Below are 22,500 nucleotides of genomic sequence, written 5' to 3'. Positions count from 1 at the left end.
GACAAACCGTCCTTTTCTTTATTTCTCTCACAAGCAGAGTTTAATAAAGTATATTTGAAAAGAAACTACGATCAGACCTCGTCTCTTAAACGTTAATATAGTTCTGATTTGACAAGAAGAAGAGTTGGAGTTTGGGTTACAACTGAACTTAAAGGTCGACTTTACTACAAGAAATGTCAGGAAATCGTTTACATCATGAACAATCACGAAAAAAACTCCCACACACACACGATGAAGGTCAAAGTACCGAAACGTTGTCGTCATTAAACTTAACTGCAAGTGCAGCGAACAGTGTGAGGGAGTTTTTTGATCAGTTCTGTCAACTTGATCTGCACCGTACAATCTTACAAACCTCAAAAATTACCAACGCAAAGTATTCTAATAATGAAAAAGGGGAAATATTTTATTTAATCTACTTTTTGTTCCTGATTTTGTCGGCCCTCTGTCTTCTCCTACGCAACGTGTCGATCCTCTACACGGTGATGGAACTATTAAATATTTTCCTCCAAGCACACAGACGTACCTGGCAAAATAACAAATAAAAACACAAAACCAACATGCAACTATCCGTACGACGAGGAAGAGAACCTGCGGATGTCCGTCTTTGTTTCTCCGCCTCTGTGACTTTTTTGCCGGATATTCAGTAAATAGTAAATTCCAAGCTGCCGTCAATGAGCGCAGGTTGGATTGAAATCTAAAATGAGAGTGTCAGAAATGAGTCTCGGTGTCCTTCAGTAATGAATCTGAATATTTCTGTTTGATTATTAAAGAGAGGAACGACGTTGGCTCTCCAGAGAGGAGCAGGACTGTCTGGTAGTTTCCTATTCTGGTCTGCATCGTCATCTGATGAACTGAGATGACACCAGTGTAGGAGTGTGTGTATATGGAATTGTTTCATTTCTTATGTGTGTGTGTGTGTGTGTGTGTTTTCTTAATAATATCCATGCAGAGTGTATGCTGAAAGATGACGAGGGGTCTGTGATGTTCTGAGTTAATAACTTGTGGTTTTTCACGAGCCACATGTTACAAAGGAGCTTCTGATCTATCACACACACACACACACACTTACTTCCTGAATTGTACTGTACGACATACTCCTGTATATGTATACACACACTCACAGACACACACAAACACACACGTGTTAAGGTTGTATGATGTGGTATAAACAGCTGACAGCTTTTAAGTTTTATGTCTCATCTGATATCTGAAATCTGATCGCTGATTTGACGCTGTTACTATTTTTGTTTTATGATTTGGATATTTCTTCTGGCTCTGCTTCATCAATAAAACAAACTTAAACTGATATCTTGTGGTGTTAATCGGATGCCATTTGGTATCCATGTGGAAACACCAACACAATATGTTACAGATTGAAATAAATAAACAGATAAATATCTTTATATTTAATTAAAATATGTAATTGTCAGTTTTTGGCTATTAGCTTGAGATGTAACGTATCTGAGGTCAGACGTAAACAAACGTATGCTACTTTTTAAAGTGCATGTAGGATTTAACTCTTCACACCATTTAGGTTTAAGTTACCTCAAGAAAATAAGAGTCGACAGCAGATTGTCAGCATTGCTAACATGCTAACCGTGACAATGCTAACGTGTCACCTGGCATAATCTTTACAATCTTAGCGTACTGGGTTAGCGAGCTAATGCTAGCTCTGGCACTGTCAAGGATATCAGATTTTCACTACACAATTAATTAATGATAACTATATTATATATAATATCTAAAGAAAATGTATGAAATTTAAATAAACATCCAAACTGGTGAGCTAATTTACAACATCATTTTGAGCAGCTAGCTCGCTAGTTTCTGCAGTGTCTCCTTAATTCTTGGTCGGGCAGGTGGACACCAACAACAAGGTGTGAATGGATGATGTAAGAGGCACTGGATACTTTCATATGTATACTAATATTACCCACAATAACAATATTTCATTTTAAACATCACGGTTATTACAGAAAACATTGGCAGGACTGGGTTTTTTCACATTAACTCAGACTAACTTCAAAAACAAAGTTATGACAATATCTATCAAATTTCATGCCGATCCATTCAGTAGTTGTAGGAGCGCTTTGGTGACACAAAGAAGATGTCAACCTCAGGGGGGCGCTAGAGGAAAAAAATAAAACCAGGAGATCCACCAAAGCCAGCAGGATTCAGCCTCTGAGGACCACGAACGTCAAACTCATCCAGTAGTTGTTGAGTGTTTCTGTCCGCTGGTGGAACGACAGACCGACATTTACGAACACAGAAAAAAACAAGCGGCTAAAAGGTTTCTGATGACATCACACCGTCACAGGAGACTAAGATGCAACAAATAAAATAAATCATGTCCAAAATCTTTATTGTCTTTTATAAAGACAGAGAAGAAACTGTTAGCAGAGCTCTTTGGCGACAGACTGCAACGTGATTTATGGGGAAATGTGGTCTTGATTTGGAGAAACATTTGGCTCACAATCGTCTCCATCAATCTCTGACTTGTTTATAATGTTTGTGATTATTTGATTAACAGCTGCAGTCGGTTTGATAAGGACATTGATGTCTGATCCTGTCACTTCCACATCTTCAGAAAAAAAAAAACACCAAGAAAGGCTTCGACTTCCTGTCACAGACTTTTTTTTTAATTTGGAAGGAAAAGTATATTTCGGGGAAGTGCGAGGGAAGTCGGAGGAGGTTTGGGGTGGGGCAGGTCCGGGGGGTGAGGCGCCTGACTCACCCGTCCTGACCAGTGACCCTCCTCTGCTGTCTGAGCGGCGTGACGACGTTCTGCAACGCGTTTACGGTAAAACAGCCGCCAGGGACGCCACTCGGTTTCCTAAAAACATCTTCAGTTGCGTCACTCTGGAACGCAGCATGGAGGAGATGGAGTGTGTGTGTCTTTGTGTGTGTGTGTGTGTGTATACAGCTTGTGTGTGTGGGTGTCGAAGGGCTTGTTTGGTTTGTGGTTTCATTTTGATAGAAACTAATCACAACATTTCAGAGGAAACTGATACAAACTGATCTCCCGAGAGACCGATGACGAATCAGTAAACGGAGACGTGAAAGAAGACGAACGTTTAAGGTGTGTGTGTGTGTAACTCTCAGTGTGTATGTGTGTGTGTAACTCTAGTGTGTGTGTGTGTGTGTGTGTGTGTAACTCTCAGTGTGTGTGTTTGGAAGTACGTGTGCTTGTACACGTTTTTATTTGTAATCGTACAAAAAGTGCATTTGCGCCTCCTGATGTGTGTGTGTGTGTTTAGACTGTTATTCATGAGTGTGTGTGTGTTTATGAGAGTTAAAATGTGTGTGGCCTAGTGTGTGTGTGTGTGTGTGTGTGTGCACATAAATCATGAGCGTCTTCACTGAAACGAGGCCAGCAGTGCTGTCACTGTTTACTGTCAGCTCTTCTCTCCGGCCTCACAGCCTGAAGCTGCATCCTGATTTAGAGAAGCGTCGCTAAATTATCAACTTTATCAAGATTTGTCCTCGCTAGATCGCGAATACACACGAAGAATTTCACGACAATCTGTCGGCCAGTCGTTGCGAGAAGTGTTGGAGAGCCCGTCTGACTGCGTGTCATCGCCGCTGATCGCCACCAGCTGTGCTGACGAGCACAAACATGTTCCAAACCAAAAAAAGTAGAATGCGCTTGGACAAACAATAATGTTGCTCTAATAAGAAAGAAATGTTCCCATCTGCATCTGATCTGGATCAAAATACAGTTATGGACCTAAATGGACTGAGAACATAACTTCCTCTGCGTGCAAAACTCCTAAAATATGTATAAAAATGAGGACAACCACGGGAAGAACATGTTTTCAGCTTGGACAGCAGCTTGACCCGGTCAGGAGGTTCAGCAGGCTCGTAGAGTCCAAACTGTTTAATTACAACATCACGTGACCAATGTGGCCCAAAAAGACTTCACCCATAAGCTAACATTGTGGAAGAAAGGGAGTAGATACACGTTTTAGAGCATCCAAACTCCTGAGAATTGGTTTGTTTCACTGTTATAAGTTGATTCTCTCGGTCCAACAAAATTTGGAACGTCTAGAGCCGCAACGTTCTCTCTTCAGACGCTCTGCGGGCCACAAAAACATGGAAGATCTGGGTGTTTAATTCCTGGAAAGTCGAGCTTCTTTGGCTTCAAAACGCCTCTAACGCCGTGTCCAGATGTAATGTCATGTCTGTAATGTCAGACTTGGTTTGATGCAGATATGTTTAAAGCAAAAAATGGCGGGTCTTCTGGGCGCCGCCTACTTTCCACGGAAGATTCGACAACTTGTTTTGTGCTGCGTCATCAGAATGTGTGAGAGGAGACTGCACATTTTTCGCGTCTTTGAGAAGAAGAAACCGGAAGTGCACAAATGCTCATTTCCGGGTTTCGGACGCGGTCCTGTGGCACTCTGTCGAGGGTGAATCCTCGCCGATTCAGCACCATGGACAGGGCTGACGTTCCTGAACAACTGCAGAGAGGTCGTTTACTTTCAGAGCAACAGGCGCTTGTGTTCAGGGTGACAGACTTTCGGAATAATGAGCTCATGGAACGATGGCGTGGCTAAACTGTTAGCGCCTCTCCTCCCACGTCTGCACCAGGCGCCAAAAGACCACAAAGCAAACTACAGAGTCGACTGTAGGGCCAAAGGTGAATGACTGTAACATACAGTCTGTAAAGAGACAGATCAGTGCTGCGGTCTCCTCGTATGGCAAATGAAGTGGTTTCAAAGGTGAAGGTAAGACCAGAGAATGATCTCTGTCGTGGCTCAATCACTGGGAGAGTGTGAGAGGACTCACTACAAGCCTGTCGGCGTGAACTGAAAGAGGATAAAGTGAAAAATATCATCCTCTGATCGACTGAAATGTTAAATTACCTCTTCTTCTGATCGCTAGTGGAACAACAGTCCACCTCAATGATGGGGGCGACAAGATACAGATTCGCAGAAAAGACTCTAAAAGACATTTCCCTCACGTTAACAAGAAGCCAACAAACAGACTACAGTTTCTTTTAACTGTAACTCGTGGGCGTCCCCTTTTCTTCAAAACTGTGGGCATCTCGTGCTGTTTGTGTGAAAAAGAGGACTGTGCAAGATGAGATAACACTGGAGCCTTTATCAAACCCTGTGGGGAAGTCGGATGGCAGATAAACAAACCTTACCTCGGCTCAGCCGGGCCTGACATTTCTGTACATGCATCTGGACCCGTGGGATATCCCCCCTCCTCCAGTGGTGGTAGGTGTCGTCCTCCCCCGGTCAGAAAATCTTAGTGAAACCCCAGCGTCACGTCGCTGAGGTAGTGGAACTCGCTGTCAACGGGTGACTTGAGAAGTTTCCCTGATAGTAATAATAAGATAGAGCAACAGGAAAGAGAGACGCAGTGTGCAAAAGTGAAAGATGCTGAGTCAAAGGGTGGGGGCGCACCCAGTGTTTTTAGCTGGGTGATGAGGTAACGGATCGATACTGCTTTCTCATACGGTGAACTTCTTAATCTGTGTGGAATCCTTAATAACACGGAGGTGGAATGTGTTTTATCACTTCCTCTCTGCAAAATGTCAATTTGCACAGCTGTCTGCGGTGCAGATTAGTGTGAGAAGAAATCAGGTTTTTATTGTTTGTCGAGTCTGAATTTGTCATAACAGTCAAACACTGATGCTGACGGTCGGTGGCTGTATGAGTGTGAAGTTACTGCAGGAAACTGAATTCGTTGAAAATATTTATCATCTGTTCTCTGTTGCTGCTGTGGTCACCGCGGGGGAAGATATCTTTAATTAATATTTTTCTTTGGAAGATGGTTACCTCGATCTGACACGGTGTTTTTAAGAACGTTTTATTTTGGCGGCGCTCGGGGCTTTCTGTGCGGTGATGCTACCTCAGCTGGCGGTGACGGTGTGAACTGATAACAGTAGTTAATCTAACGCGGTTACTTTTTAAAGTCGTCATAACAAGATAAAAATGCTCGGACATCTGTTTATTTATTCGCTCCCCGTCTGAAACCGTGGATGTAGAATGAAACCTGTTGGCGGGCGGTGCTTCTGTCATTCCTATGAAACCTGCTCAGTCGCCTTGGGAGCCAAAAAAAGCTCGACTTCCTGGGTGTGAAAATCCCCGTTTCCTTCGTGTCGTGTCGTTATGCACGCCGGAGACTTCTGCCAACTGATTTAATCTTTAATCCTGTAGACTTTCCAAATGTTATTGAACTGAATGGATCAAATTGTGACAGTGAAACAAATCATTTTGCAGGGCTTGTTCTCCAATTATCTATCCAGATGCTTCTTTCACGATGTAAGCTTTCGGGGGAAACGTCTTTTTGAGCTGAAGCGCATTACGTAACGTACGGTTTGTCCACTACGAAACATGGCTCCCTCTTTTTTGAGGGCTTGGATGTTCCTGTCACCTCCCGAAAAGCCCGTTCTGCATCGATCGCCCAACGCGTTTAGGCCACAGTTGCCAAGTCCGCTTATTATAAGCGACTTCGGGCTTGTTTTTCTGTAAAGTCGCTTATAAATATTGGTAGTCGCGGGTTGCAGGTTTTTGGGCTTGTTGTTAAAGTGTTCCTCTTCCTATTGTATTGCATGTCATATTGTTTTGAAGTCCTGGAACTAAAACAAAAAAGGATCATAACGTATAAAAACAATAATAAATACAGCGAAACTTCTGGATTCAGGTTGATATTTTTGTCTGTGCAAAGTTTTTTTTTTTTTTTTACCACAAACGGAGAAGTCGCTTGTTTTGGGTTTGTTTCATAGGCCCGCTTGCTTGTTTCTCTCACGATATCTGGCAACACTGGTTAAGGCATCAGCTCTGTCGCGGATTTTGCAACCACGGCTGTGGCGAAGGCCTGGTTGAGCGTGGTGACATCACGACCTTACGGAAGTCCTGACAGCTCGTTCGGAGGCTGTGTGCACTCTCTGGGATACTTTTAAGGTATTTGTAGCACGGTACCTGCTTTATAATCAAAAATGGAGTCTGACTTACTAACTGAGGGAACATTTAGGAGAGCCCTGATGCTCTGAAGCCTTGATTTGCTAATTTAAATCCTGATTCTTAAGTGATTTGGGGGATTCATGCAGATTATCCAACACCTGGAGTCAGTGGCCTCTTCTGCAAAGTCACCGCTGTGTTCAGAGAGTCTACGTCGCGTTAGCTTTCTCTCTTTGACCACCCCCGACATACTGATGGCAAGAAACAGTCAAATGTCAACCGAGCAGCTCTGTGTTTTCAACGCCCTCCACGTCAACCTCTGTGTTGTGATTGGAATCATTGAGTGACGTAACGACTGCTGAGGTCACAGATGGAACGTGGGTGGTGACACTGCTGATAGTGAAGTAATATGACAAGCTAGTTTTAGTGCCCGTTTCAGTTTGACTTGACAAGGGTATTTCACCGCTGGAAAATGGTCTTAATATAAAAAAACTGTGCTGTCTACGCGGTGGAAACACGGAGGGAAGTTCGACAATCGCTCTTATGTTTGCACTACCCACGTGTAGCGCTACAGAGATGATTCGCAAAGTTTAGCTTTAAATCTAGCAGATGTAAAATTAGAAATCAACTCGCATTAATGGTTTTTTATTTGATCCTCCATCAGTTGATCTTTGACCTTCCTACTCTTTTTCCCACATAAGTCACGTAGCGGTTCTGTGCTGGTCCAGATCGGGTGATACTATCCACATTCTTGTCAGATTATAGCTGAGGCCTGATGACTGTAGGCTCTAAAATGAGTCATGTTGTCTGCATGTCTCCTGCATGCAGGATAAAAGACAGACCACAGTTGTTACTGCAGCCCATAGGGCACTGCGAGCTGTGTTCCCATTTCCTGCTCCAGTCTTAAAGCTTGGAATTGCGCGGAAATGGACATAAAGATTCACGACTTTTCTGCCAGAGAGCCTCGGTTTACTAGAAAAAGTTGTATTATGTGAATCGATGTGTTAGACGTTAAAAAACACGACTCTGAATCTCTGCTGGTGAGTCGGTCCGTCTGCTGTTTGCATCATCGGCCACTTTCTTTTGGTTTACTGTCTTTTCTTTGAAGCTCTGTTCTCACAGTGTCCATTTACGACTCTTATTTGATGTTTTTAAGCTGTGGCCGAACTATGTCTGGGATGAAAGTCAAACTCCACCCTCGGCAGTTTCATGTATTTTGGGCGATCAGAGCTTTCCTCAGGTGGAAGTATTTGGGAAATAAGCGACGTCAGCACGCTGAATATTTGTGCAACAGTACGTGAACGCCTAAAGGAGTCTTGAGAAAATGTTTAATCAGGCAAATTAAGTGAAAACAACTGTGACTAAGAACCTAAACCTTTCATAAATCCAATTAATGGAAACATCTTTACACGTGCTCTAGAGAAACATCTTTTGTGGTGCAGAGTTTGAGGAATGACTCTTGAAGGCCTCACGCAAGACGTCATCTTTCTAATTAAGCTTTATTTTGTTTATTATTCTGTTATTCTATCAGTATTTCCTGTCTTATTTAGTTCTTTATTGTGTTTTTTGACATCTGCTCTGGCAAGGTGATAAAAATATTGTAGGTTTCTCAAGTTTTCATTGTATTACGTATGAACGTATGGTATTAAGTCACGAGCACATGTAACACTTGCTAGCTTTGAGTCATTAGCTATTAGCTAGTATCGCTAACATAGACTTCCTAAGTTCCATGTATTGGCTAGTGTACTGTTTAGACAGTGTAATTAGCTGGTAATGAGGTCAAGATCCTTCTTATATTTTTGTTACTGTCCTTACCACAAATTAAAATCATGTTTTTTGGATTTGTAGACATTTTTTATTAGCTCAACTAAAAAGTCTCTAATTTAAGGTTGTCAGCTGCAAATGTACGTGTGAAATAGACAATTTGTTACCCAGTTTAATCATTCTATATTGCTGTGCAGCTATAATAAGCTGGTGGTAAGTTATAACAGCTAAATAGTGGTATAAAGATCAGATTTATGTTTTGTGTAAATGTCTTTGCATTTCCATTTCCACTGTCTAAGACGATACCGACACACAAAACAAAGAATAAAACACACAGAGCCGCAGGGGTTTAGATTAGAGCAGTGAACATTTATATCATAATTTACACTTTTTTGACATTTTTGCACATAAATAACTATGTAAACCAGAATGTAAACAGAGACAGTCCTTTGGGGGGGATTCTCCTCTGGAGTTAAAGCTCTGATCAGAGAAAGAGACGCTTTGGTCGAACATTAGTTTAGAGAGAAACGATGAAACAGAGGACAGAAAGAAAGAGAGAGAGAGATGATGTACAACTGATGCAGAACATCACGGTTGCTGTAGTAACATTAAGTTGGGTCTTAATGCCAGTATGACCAGTTTTAATATATTGTACACAGTGTGAATGGTGCAAGCATCGGCACTGAAGTTATAAAGTGGGAGGAAGGGGGGGCCAGTGCATAAAAAGAAGGCCGAGGTGCTTTGGTGTATGCCAGTTCATTAACAAGATGGCGGACGGGTGGGGGGGTTCGAGAAGGGGGCGTTGCTTCTCAACCGAAATATTAACAAACAACAAGAACAACAACAAAAAATCTACACAAAAAAAAAAAAGACCACAGCTAAAGAGCGAACACTTCATCATATACACACAGTACATCTTCCCTTCTTCAGCATTTTGATTCCTCGAGTCCTTCTTCCCTTGTTTTGATTTTCCTTTCCTCGTTTTCCTTTTTTATTTTTGGTGTGCATTTGGAATTAAAGCCAAGTGAACTTTGGTTGCTAGCGTCAAGTGTGAATCCCTTTTGTTAAAAAAAAAACGGAGGATGTTCACTTCCCTGTTGGGTGCCGACAGTGTTGTAGAAAAATAAAAACATAAAAAGGAGGGACGAGGGAGGCTCGCCAGCCACCGCCGCCGCCATCGCCATCGCCACCGAGTCCGTTATGTGCTACATGTCGAGCGGGCTTTTGCCGCTCCTTTTTTTGGACCACATGAAGAGCTGCACTCCAGTTCAGTTTGGTTTCTTCTTCTTTTTTTTTTCAAGTAGCGAAACGCAAATAAATAGAAAGCTCCCACCTCTAGCTGTCCCTTTGAACACTCACGCATGCACACACATACACTCATATAAGTCACATGCACACTGAGGTAACCGTTGTCAAAAAATATACAAAAAAAATGCCCTTTTTTTTGGTTTCATTTAAATTAAGCAGGCATCAGAAAAAAGGACACAGACATACTTTAGGGAAGCTATCAATCAGGGTTGAAATAAAGCAAATTTATGTGCCGTACTTTGGCAAGTTCTTCAACCCTTTTTAAAAACCTGCTATATTGGTTTTCTAAATTTAAATAGACAAAACCCTGAAGAGGGGAAACCCCCTGGTATTATAGGTCAGAGGCTGCAGGACGGATATAGGCATAGAGAGAGTGACTATCTACAGAGAAATGGCCACAGGGAGAAACAATTATCAAACAGAAAGATCGTCTTTAACATCGATTTCACCGCGTCAGTGTAACCATCCCTTCCACTTATTGCTTTTGAAGACAACAAATAAAAAGTATAATAAATTAAGGAGGTTATATAACAACTAATTGATCAAAAAAAAACAAAGACATTTGAAAATAGAGACCAAATAATACAACAACAATAATGATAATAGCATTATATTAATTACATTAAAGGTAAATCCTGGGTAGATGATTGTCTCTAAGTATAATAAACGCTGCTAAGTAGTCATGGGACAGTGTCTCTTGAGCCCTGAGTACGTGAGTCCCTGATGAACCTGGTGTAATCATGATGTCACTCGTGATCACAACCGGGTAGAGAATTATTTATTTACAGCTGTTGCTCCTGGCAACCCAGTCCGCCTCGAGTCATGCAGTCTTGACTCCATGTCCTTTTGTGTTCGGAGGTCACTTAGGAGTGATCCTCCGACTCCTGCTTGATGGTGACGCTTGCAGGAAGCGGCAGAATGGGGCTGCTGCGCCGCATTTTGATGACCGACGTCTCATTCGGGGACTCGTACGCACCGTAACCCACAGACAGGAGCTCGGTGGCGCCGCTCTTGTGGTGGGGATGGAAGTGAGAGGACTTGAGGTCGCTCTCCCTCCACAGCATCCCCAGGATCTGCTTCTCCAGCATGGCCTCCACTTCCACTCCTCCCTGCAGCTGCTCCAGGCGCTCGGCGTGCTCGCTGACGTCGAAGCGCTCGATCTCCTCGTTGGCGCGCTGCACCTCATCCAGCGCAGCCTGACTGGAAACGGCTGGGCTGCCAGAGCCAGAGCTAGCCGCAATGCAGTAGCCCTTCAGGTGAAGCCGCAGGCTGCACAGGTGGACGTAGTGGCGGTGGCAGTGGAGGCATTTGTGTGGACGCTCGCGGGTGTGAAGGCGCTTGTGCAGCTTGAGGTGGACAAACTGGGTGAACTTGGCTGGGCAGAGTTTGCAGTGGTAGGGCTTCTCCCCCGAGTGGAGGCGCAGGTGAGTTTTCAGGTTGCTGGTGCTGCTGAAGCGCTTGTGACAAACCTGGAAGAGGAGATGATGTCAGTTAACCATCACATCTCGTTACTAAAATCATCCGTCTAGGGAATCAGCCGAAAGGAATAAAGTGCATCATCTTCAGCAGTGTTTTCTCACCTGGCATTCATGCGGCTTCTCCCCAGTGTGGACCAGGAAGTGCTTCTGCAGGTGAGCAAGTTGGGTGAAGCCTTTGTTACAGGTTTGACATTTGAAAGGTCTCTCACCACTGTGGACACGGAGATGAACCTGACGGAGAAGAGGAAGCAGAGTTTGTCAGTTGGTTTTGTTTCTTGCAAAACATTTTGTGACACTCCCCCTATTTTTAAGTGCCATCAACCTGCTCTGCGGTCTAATGATTACAGTGCAAATCCGCAGAGTGCAAAGGAATGGAATGATAATAAGGCAGACAGGATGTAGGATGCCAAACACAAAACAACCCTGCAGCGTATCGAGCCTCACCTTCAGGTTTGACAGCTGTCCGAAGGTCTTGCTGCAAACGTTGCACTCGTACTTGATTTTGCCGTTCTGCTTCTTCAGCGGGTACGGCAGCGCCTTGTAGCCCGCTGAGCCCATGCTCCCACGCTTCGCCTTGGTCAGGTTGATGGCCTCCTCATCAGAGCAATGCTCTTTGGCATTACCAAGGAGGGCTGAGGTAGGCTTGGTGGGCACCTGCTCGTTGGGAGGCGATGTGCCAGCTGTTGGGGAGCCGCTGGAGGGGGCGTGGGAGGGTCCGTGTGGGTGAGGGTGCCCAGAAAAAGGGTGGTGAGGCCCTGCTTTTTCCTTCAGAGCGGTGGCAGCTGAGAAGGCACTGGTGGGCCCGGGAAGGAGGAAGTCTCTGTGGGCAGAGATGGAGGAGGGGTGGACGTGGTCAGGCATCAGTAAGCGCCTCCCTGCCGTGTCGGTAGGCATGAGGGGCACGTGAGGGGGCAGAAGGCTGTTGTAGAGAGGGTACATCCTGGGGAAGATTCCTCCTATGGTGGGGACACCACCGCCAGGGAGAGGGTAGTGATGGGGCAGGAGGTAGCGAGAGTAGGGGGCTCCTGGAGGGTAGAAGGATGATGGGAACGGGGCAGAAGGTGGGGAGTAACCAGGGTAGGAACCCAGTCCAGTGGGGTAGAAAGAACCCGGAGATGGCGCCGGACCCGAGGGGCTCCCGTGAGGGCTGCTGTCTGGGCTACTTCTCGCTGATGGGCTGGGTGTGGCTGAAGATTGGTTCCCAGGGGAATGGGAATAACCAAGCTGGCTGGGTTTGTGACTCAGGAAGTCTTCTGGGATGTGTGGGTGTGGCCTGAGGGCCGGGTACAGGGCGCGAGGGTACAGGGGGCGCTCGGGACTGTCGGCACAGCGCGGGCGGGTGGGAAGCGGCCGGCTGGGCTCCCTCTTCGAGGAGGAGGAGTTGCTGTTGGTGCCTCGCAGAATGGAAAGGACACTGTGTTCCCTCTTGGGTGGGGTGGGGGTGGGGGTGACCGCGACGGGTGACGGGCTGGAGGCTTCGACTGAACGCTCCTCACTGCTCACCTGCTGCTGCTTGACCTCCAGGAGAGACTGCTCTGTAGAGACAGAAATAGAGAGAATAAAGGTCAGTGGGAGTTCATTTTTATCGTGATAAGCTCCTCTTGGTTCCCCCAGGGGCCCGATAATCGTGACTTCTAGTTAATGTCCTAAACACTGCAGAAATGTTTGTATCTCGCAGGGTGAAGGAACACCAGAAGTAACTCAGTAGACCAATTAAGGTGACAGAATTGACAAACGACCATGAAGGGGGCCAGGGCGGGGGCAAGAAGACAGGAAGTGAGGCGTGACAGCTGCCTTTAGGCATTGTGTGTGTTTATATCTGTGTGTGTGTGCCTATAAAATCAAGATAAAATCAAACTGGTGGCAGACACACAGCACTGATGGAAGGTTTCCTGCTAAAGATATCTACCGCAAAAACAGCTCAGCCTCCACCTGCGCACCATGTGACAAGGTTTGCCTGCAGACAAAGAACTCTGTCTGATTTGTTGACTCCTCCTCCACTTTTAGCGAACACACACACACACACATTCACACACTTTTGATCGAGCTCCCACTCTCCTGAGTTCTCCTGGCCCTTTGCTATTGTTTCCGGGTCAAAGGTTAGATTAGAGAGCTTCCTCCTGCAGTCACTCACACCTACTGTCTCGTCCGCATGATGAAAGAGTGGATTAGGGAGGAGAGCTCACACGCACACTCTCTAAAAGCCCGGAGTAGTCAGCTCGCCGCACATCCCGGCTGTTAAATGGCCACAGACGGGCCTTTTAAAGCGCCGCGGCGTATTATCTGTAAGCTCGTTTACTGCCCAGTCAACTTTTTACCGTGAGGTCGCGCAGAGGGGAGTGTGTGTGTGTGCGAGTGTTGAAGAGAGATGGCGCTTGTCAAAGTTAATCCCGAGTGCCAGCACTGATGAAATTTGGTTGACTCCCCCGATCCCCTCCCCTCACACACACACACACACACACACACACACACACAGTCGGTGACCCTTGCATCAGTAGTATAGTGGCAGTGTGTAAACATTGAGGTTATCAGTGAGCCTTCCTCCTCCTCCTCCTCCTCCTTCCCCCCTTTTTTTTTCCAGAAAACAAACAGGGACGCCATCTTGGAGATATCAATCTGTCAACACGGCCCCTCTGCCAGGAAGTTCAAGTAGTCAACAGAGGGGGGTGGGAGGTGCAACTCTACCTCGAGTGCTCCCTCCTCCACCCTCTTTCTGCTCTTTCAAGTGGCAAATATATCAGGGCAAATGGCCAACACACACACACACACACACATGCACACACATGCACACACATGCACACACATGCACAGTACGTGTGTGCTAGCATGTGTCTGAGATGAAAAGAGTGGGTGTGAATGTGTCGGCGTGTCGAGCTTATGACTGTGCATGTGTGTGTGAGGAGAGAGAGTGTTTTTGGGTCGGCAGAGCGTCTTTGAACACACACACACACACACACACACATGGCTAACAGGTGCTTTCGAGTGCTAACACTTAAAGAATGCTAAACGACAGCGACAAAAAAAGAAAAAAAGGGGCCGAGAGGAAGAAGAAGAAGAAGAAGAAGAAGAAGAAGAAGAAGAAGAAGACGACGAGAGGAGAAAGTGAGGGAGTGAGGCCGCGGTGCGAGCTCAACACAGATGTCTGGTTTTGCTATGACTGTGCTGGAAAGAGCCAAAAAACCAGCGAGAACAAAGTACGACATCATCCCAAAATGGATCAGAGACTAATGAGCGGTGTCTGATATCTTTCACTGGTTAATGGACCCGAGTTCAGCTCCTTTTTTTTTGATCCAACAGAACAAAAAAAATAAATACGTCAGCGCCGAAAACAGCCGAATTCAGATCGGATCAGGAAAAACTGAGGGAAAGTCAGGGAAGCATCGTCTTCAGCGCGTTCTGCACGACTGCGAGGAGTCATCAGAGCTTCCTCTTCTTCTACCTTTTGCCCTCGTCGCTGGGTTTCAGTCTAACGTTACTTAGCCGAGAACAGATTGTGGTTTTCTTGGTTTTACTCAGCCGATGAGATTATTTCTGCCGGGCTTCGAGTGCGCCACACCAACAGTCAGAGCTTGTACTCATTTGAGGAACAGTACGCTCATCAGACCGAAAAAAAAAGAAAAGAAAAAAAAAAGTAGGAACTTAAAGCTCTGTAGCGCAAAAAGACAAAAGTGCAGGTGAAGCGTTTTTTTTTTCCTTCCTTCTGCAGGTAAAAACATAATCGTACAAGTCAGCGGAGGGTCAACCGGAGAGCCTGTGGGGGCTAAATGACAGAGGAAGCTAATTAAAAGGCAACAGGTATACTGTATACACACACTCAGGCTTTAGAGAGGTGTGTGTGTGTGTGTGTGTGTGTGTGTGTGTGTGTCCCTCCCCCCTCCAGGTCATGCGCATTTTCTCCCCGGGCAGTGGAGTCGGCCGGGCTGAGTCTGCCGGTTCCTCTGCCACCTTAACGCTGCTATTAGCCTGCAGTCACACCTGGAAGCCCCTGAGCTCCCTCTCTCTCTCTCTCTCTCTGTCTTTGTCTTCCTCTTAGCTTCGCTCTCTCGCTTTGATCAGCTCAGCCAAAGTGGATAAAGGGCAGTTAGCCTGCCGTGTCATCAACGTATGGGAAAGCTCACGACTTTTACTCTCTTAGAATATTACCAGAAGGGAAAAGTGAGAGAAGAATATTTACAGTTTTCTCTGCAGGGGACGGAGAAAATCAGACGCTCACTTCTTCGGCTTGTTTTTCCCTCGTAAAAAGGTCACAAGACAAGCTGCGCACACACACACACACACACACACACACACACTGTCTCTGCTCCTTTTATTGAGGTTGAGCAAGGTTGTGTGTGTGTGTGTGTGTTTCATGTTAAAAGCGGGTCTTTAAGTGTGTAAGACTGTGGCATTAGGGGCCATATCCCCCTGTCTGTGTAATTACACTGTCACTGGCACACACACACACAAACACACACGCAAAAATCCAACGATGGCACTGACAGAGATGAAAGGTTGTTGGTCTTGTAGTCTTGGTGTATGAGTGTGTGTGTGTGTGTGTGTGTGTGAGATAATGACAGGCTAACGTTCAGAGAGGAAGGAGACACGGCTACGCTCAAAAGACACTGTTAGGCTTTAAGAGCGGCGACAGGACGCACTCACGACACACACACACACTCATAACACACACACACACACACACACACAGTAACAACACACACACACACACCGCCTATTGATTTCACAGCAGCTCAGAGCATCAGATGTTTAATAAAATAACCTGCTCTTTCACAATAAAAGCCTGCACACACACACACACACACAATATTAACATCTGATGCCAAATAACTACATTTATTTTTATGATATCATCTTAAAAAAAAACGGATTCTCATCCAATTATTAAAACTTTTGAAACTTATAAAAACTTACTGAGTTTCTGCATCATCAGCTCTCCGGACGGCGGGTAGTGGAGGCGTCGGGCGAAGTCGTGGCAGTACCAGACGAGCAGCTCGGCGCCGGCCGGGATGGGCTTCACCGTGTAGAAGTAAATCTCCATGCCGTTCTGACACGCCGCCAGGTTCTGCTCCGCCGCCGAGTGGGCCGGGTTGACGTACCGCATCCAGTTAGAGCGAGTCTCGTCCAGGCCGTCGACGAAGTGGTGGAACTCACCGTCCGTGTAGATCTGCAGCGAAGAGGAAGATTAGTTAGTAACATCAGGATTTATTTTATTTATCTTGAAATCATTTTGCTTTTGAGAAGAATGGAAAGCATATAATGTTTTAAAAATGAGTAAATTAAATTGGAATAAAAGCAACAAAAGCAAAGTCCTCAATAAGCAACATCTTCTCTTTTCCCCTCTAAATACCTCCTCTAACAATCTAACAGTAACTAATAATTAAATCATAGTGCTTCACTTAACTCAGATAATAAAATCTGAGAAAGTAAATGACACAGAAACTTAGAAAAGAGTTTTTCACACTCAGTAACTTCGGAAAATAACATAAAAACTCGGCAAGTTATTAATGAACTTCAGATAAAAAGTAATAAAGAGCAAAAAAATCCCAGCGCAGATTTAATCCGGCCAGTTTTAATATAAATCAAACTATATCTGAACTATTTCACTTCTCCTCTCATCCCTCTCTCCGTCCTTCTATCATTTCATTCCTCTCACCATGTTCTCTCTCTCTCTCTCTGTCTCTGTTCACCTTCTCCTCCTCCGGACGGACGAACAGACCGACGGAGGAGGAGATCCTCTTTTATATTGAAAAGAGAAAGGACTCATTTTCTCTCTCTCCTCCCCCTCTCTCTCTCTCTCTCTCTCTCTCTCACTCTCTCTCTGTGTGTGTGTGTGAGAAAGTGAGATATGAGCATGAATGGAACACCTTTCTGACTTCGCGCCTGCTTTGTGGTTTTGTAGTGAGTCTCTCTCTTTTTCATGCACACACACACACACACACACACACACACACACGCACACACACTGTGTAGGTGTTGGTCAGGTAGGTGGTTTGTGAGCGTGTGCACTCTCACTGTCAGTTACTGGTAGTGATGTATAGTAATCTGCAGAGCTGTGTGTGTGTGTGTGTGTGTGTGTGTGTGTGGATTTACAGGAACCACAGTGTGACATGTTTTTCAGACGATGACATCACATCCCCCATTTCTCTTTCTCACACACACAGAAAAAAAAAACCAAAAAAAAACAGCCAGCCCAGCTTCCTGTTCCACTGACTCGACTCGAGACGCTCGTGACGTCGCAGGAAGGGGTCCCTCCGGCTTCTGAGGAAGTGTGTGTGTGCGTGTGTGTGTGTGTGTGTGTGTGCGTGCACACTCACCCTCCAGAAGTACTTCCGGTTGGTGTCCTTGGGGACGCTGTCGGCCGTGTAGATCTCGCCCACCAGGGGGCCGAAGCGGGTTCCTTTGGGGATGTACTCCCTGCTGCACACGCCGACCACCTGCAGGAAGACACGCACACAAACACACACACACACACACAGCGGTTAGACAAAAGATTGAAGAGGACTGTGTGTGAAGGTGTGTGTGTGTGACGACGTGTGTGAAGTCGCCTCTGAAACGCTGATCTGAATCATCTAAACGAGTTCATTTCTTTGTTCTTTCGATGATTTTTTTTTGCGGCGATCCACATCCTCGATACGCGATTACACAGTTTTAGCAACTAGCGTGAAAACATCCGTCAACACTGGTGTGATTACACAGCCGAATGTAACTTTAACTCACTTTGATCTTCTTAAAAACGCCAGATTTAAAGTTGAAATGCAAATATTTTGCATGTCGGCATGTGATCACGCATTTAAAGGTGCAACACGTCAGCTAACTGCTGCTAACAGTTGTTTTTATTGGCTAGTTGTCTCAGTAAGACGTCTTTGACTTCGTGTGTCTTCATGCTGTCGTGCACATCCATCAGTGATATGTGCCATTAAGTCTAATTAAGTCTCATTGTATGTATAAATACAGACTCCCAGACACTCGCTATCAACCAGCTGTCAACACGGACGATGATTAATGAGCCGACTTTGCGCCTCGGTTGATCTGGAGGTGTGTTGCGCGTGTTCGTGCGTGTGCGCGTGGCGGCTGGAGGACGACTGTAAATTATCTCCTTTCATATCTCTTCCTCCGTCTCTCGCTCTCGTCACACCTCCACTCATCGCCACATCAAACTAAGACTGCTGCCGCTTCAGACGCTTCAGGGGGAGAAAATCAGAAAGAGAAAAAAAAAGTAATCTGGTTTTTTTTCTCCTCCACAAAGAACAAAAAAAAAACACAAATGGGAGGAGGAGGACGAGGAGGAGGAAGAAGAGAAAAGAGAGGGATTATGTGGCGACTAGTCGTCAGGCTCCGAGCGTGGATGGGAGACACACACACACATTTTGTTCATGCAGAAACCCACACAAACAGACGGCTCTCCCAAACCCCTGGTGACGTGGAAATCCCCCTTTCTCCTTCTCCCTCCTGAGGACCAGACATCAGTGTGTGTGACTGGATTTTTTCTGACTGATTAACAGACTTTTACAATGCTCTCCTCTCTCTCTCCCTCCTTCTTTGAACCAAAACGTCTTTGATCAGAGCGACAAACTCCCTTCCTCAGCCTTTCCCTTCTTCCTCTCTCCAGATAAATATTAGCTGATAGCCTATCAGCTCGTAAACAGAACTACACCTCTTTCTCTCTCTCTCTCTCCCTCCTGCTTCTTTCCTCTGTTTTTTCCTGATGAGAAAATCCATGCAGTCACGCCGTTTTACAGACAAACTCACAAGGTGTCAAAATTGCCAAAGTGGAGACCTGCTGACCAGCTGTCACGCTACTTTTTCCAATCTGAAGTCGAGATATTATTAAGAACTAATCGTCTTCTGTCAGCGCTGTGGGAAGATGCAAATTTGACCTTTTTTTTTTTTTTTGCAAACCTTTCAACTTTCAGAAGCTTTTTCACGACACTGTGTGCAATGCCTTCGCTGTTATCTAACCTCAGATTCAACCTTTGACGCTTTGACATTTTGACTTTTTCCCCTGCGGTCCGATCAATGACCCGTCGACAGGTTTGTCAAGAAGAAAAAAAAAAAGTCACAAGCTCACTATTTGGTTTGTTGAGTAAGATTAACAGAGAAAATGTGTCAAAATGTCAACGGTTTTCTTCCTGCCAGATAAAAAACTGTGAAAATATCTAACTGCAGGGTTGATAGGTTTATTGATTATCAGCACTGAAGCGTCTGAGGGGCTAAAGTTCACTTTATAACCTCATCAAACGTCACCAGGAGCTTAAAGAAATCAGAAATCAGCAGCCGGAGGGCGACTGATGTGTTTTTTTGGGGTGGGACGCTGAACGCTGCCCCCTGTCAGCGCTGACGGCTACTGCAGCCATTTACAATGAAAAGGAAGTCTGTCAGATTTGAGACACACACACACACACATATATACACACACACACACACACACACACACACACTTTTGGGATGAAGCCATCATAATTCTCCCAGACGATGAAAGACTTTTCATGGATGGATACGAGTCGATAAATTGGCAGCGTAAACACACAGCTACAGTTACAGTGTGTGTGTGTAGAATTTGCTTCAGGCGTTTCACACACCCACTCGCACACACACACACACAGATTCCTCTCTGTAATATATGTGTGTGTGTGTGTGTGTGTGTGTTTTACGACGAGACACGACCCCCTCTTCATTACATGACCCGCATCTGACTCACGCGTGTGTGCAGATGGCTTTCTCCGCCTGAGTGTGTGAAAGAACCCGAGAGAAAGTTTGTATGTCTGCCAGTGTGTGTGTGTATGTCTGCCAGTGTGTGTGTGAGTCTGTGTGAGTCTGTGTGTGTGAGTGTGTGTGAGTCTGACCTCCTTGCCGTCAGCCGGGTGTTTGAAGGCCAGGTTTCTGGGCAGCGATGCCTCAGCTCTGGTCGTCGTCGTCGTCGTCATGACGTCACCGTCTGGCCCCGCCTCCCACGCCGTGTCTTTGACGATGTATGTGCACTTCTCCTCGAACTCCGCCTCCTTCCACCGGGTCATGTCCGCCTCCTCCATGTCCAGCTCCATGTCCACGTCCGAGTCTGGCGTCGTCTCGGCCGCGTCCAGGCCGGGGCTGCTGGTGGCTGTGGAAGCCATCTTGGCCTCGTGGTGCGTGTCGTCCTGCTCCATGGTGTGCGCCCCCTCACTGGTCAACATGGCCGAGCTATGAGAGGTCGCCTGTGTCGAGAGAGGAGGAGAGGAAGAGATTTTTTATTATTAATAACCTTTGTTTTAAACATTTCCACCGGCAAAAAGTCAGGAAAGTGAAGGACAACTGGTGGATTCTATAAAAGAAAGACAGAAAGAAAGAAAGATGAAGGAAGAACTGAGGAGACAATGACAGTAAATTCAGAAAGCGAGAAAGGAGGGAGGAAGAAGAACCCTAAAGCAAAATAAAAGATGAGGGAGACAACAACATGGAGAGCAGAGAGGGAGGTCGCGGAAACAGAAGATGTGGGAGGAAAAAGATAGAAGATATAAATAAAAAGAGAAAGAAAAAGGACAAAAGGCGACGGGATGAGAGGAAGAGCTGAGATTATTATGTGGTGTGACTCAATGAGGGGGGGGGTCTGACTAAGACTGCTGTCACACACACACACACACACACACACAGGAAACAGTTTGTCTTGTCAACACACAACATGAACTAATTTGGGAAACGACGGGTGAATAAATAAAAAAAAAAAAGCTCCGTTATTTGACCCAAAACATCCGAACGAGATTCTGTTCTCACCTCTGACGTCTGTTTACGTTTCCAGTCTCCTAAATTAATCTCACTGATTGATTTCTCACTGATCTTTTTTTTTTTGTTTCCTGTTTTCTATCAAAAAAAAAAAAAAAAGAAACCACAAAGTACAATAACGCAGACGGAGATAAGACACTCTGATCACAGGAGGATGAAGAGGAAGTCAACGTGTGTCTCATGTAGAGCGAGAAAATAAACGCGCGCTTCTTTTCCCTAATCACCTCAGTTATTTCAAAAGTTCTGGATTTGATCCTCGAGAGGAGAATCAGACGACACGTTCCTGTTAATGTCAGCGAGTGGAATCCCTTATTTTGCTTTTTGTGAATGAACAATTACCAAACAAAGAGATAACGAGTGATTAATCCAGTAATAAGTCAGATTATCAGCAGGTCTGGACGCGTCTCTCCTCCCTGAACAAAACCAACTTCTCTTTTTTTTTCTGTCCTACGCAGAAAAACAAAGTGTAACTCAGCGGTGTGGTGGATTATAAACCCCAAATCTCCCCTGTGTCCTCCTCCCTTCTCCTCCTCCCTCTCCTCCCTCCTCCCTCCTCCTCCTCCCTCCTCCTCCTCCTCCTCCTCCTCCTCCCCGGCTCTTCCTGGGGTTGAAGACAGAGGAAGGAAACGCTGTCTGTGTCTGAATGAAGCTAAAATTGGAAGCAGAGTGGCACTGCAGCGGAACCGGCAAATCATCCCGACTCCCAGCGTGTGTGTGCATGTGTGTGTGTGTGTGTGTGTGTGTGTTGGTAATGGATGTGGAGAAGGGAGGAGGAGGTGGTGGAGGAGGAGGAGGAGGAGGAGGGGGGTGATGAGGAAGGGAGCGCCAAAACTTTTCCATTTGGGGGGCCACAGCAGCACAAACAAAAAAAAACTTCAAACGCAATCCCACCCAAGACACACACACACACACACACACACACACACACACACACAGAGGCAGCAGATATCCACACAGGGACAAACATGCCGCTCGTCCCACGCAGACGAGCGGAAAAGCTTCCAGATCTTCGCTGACCGCACTCGGCTCTGTGAATTCTTCTGCAGCCGCAAGAAAGAAAATTATTTCACATCCAACTGGCTCCGGTCACAGAGGATGACTTTTTTCCTCCAAACAGCAGCGAGACAAACTCAGATCCTCTCCGAGGAGTCGATTTAAAAAAAAAAAAAAAAAAGTCAATAACAAGTCAAAAGACTCATTATCTCCTCATCTGGATGTTTCTCCAGCTCTTGCAAGTCACACAACTGCTTTTTTTTGCTCTACACCTTCATAAAAGGCTTTAAAAT

The 22,500-nt window shown here is 45.6% G+C and overlaps 1 protein-coding gene across 2 annotated transcripts in view; it reads right to left on the bottom strand.

Annotated features, from left to right (window-relative positions):
* Positions 1-9,023: 9,023 nt before the first annotated feature.
* Positions 9,024-22,500, bottom strand: part of prdm1a (PR domain containing 1a, with ZNF domain) — a 24,644-nt gene continuing 11,167 nt past the window's right edge. For both annotated transcript variants that reach the window (XM_030392522.1, XM_030392521.1), the window contains exons 2-7: positions 20,302-20,649; positions 17,773-17,892; positions 16,370-16,622; positions 11,906-12,996; positions 11,564-11,692; positions 9,024-11,452 (exon numbers count right to left, since the gene is read on the bottom strand). In XM_030392522.1, coding sequence (XP_030248382.1) covers positions 10,847-11,452; positions 11,564-11,692; positions 11,906-12,996; positions 16,370-16,622; positions 17,773-17,892; positions 20,302-20,628 — 2,526 coding nt within the window. In that variant the 5' untranslated portion in view covers positions 20,629-20,649 and the 3' untranslated portion in view covers positions 9,024-10,846. The remainder of the gene's footprint in view (positions 11,453-11,563; positions 11,693-11,905; positions 12,997-16,369; positions 16,623-17,772; positions 17,893-20,301; positions 20,650-22,500) is intronic.

Source organism: Sparus aurata, chromosome 17, assembly GCF_900880675.1.
Source record: "Sparus aurata chromosome 17, fSpaAur1.1, whole genome shotgun sequence".
NCBI lineage: Eukaryota > Metazoa > Chordata > Actinopteri > Spariformes > Sparidae > Sparus > Sparus aurata.
The sequence above is the reverse complement of the archived record's forward strand: the minus strand, read 5'-3'. Positions and strand labels throughout refer to the sequence as shown.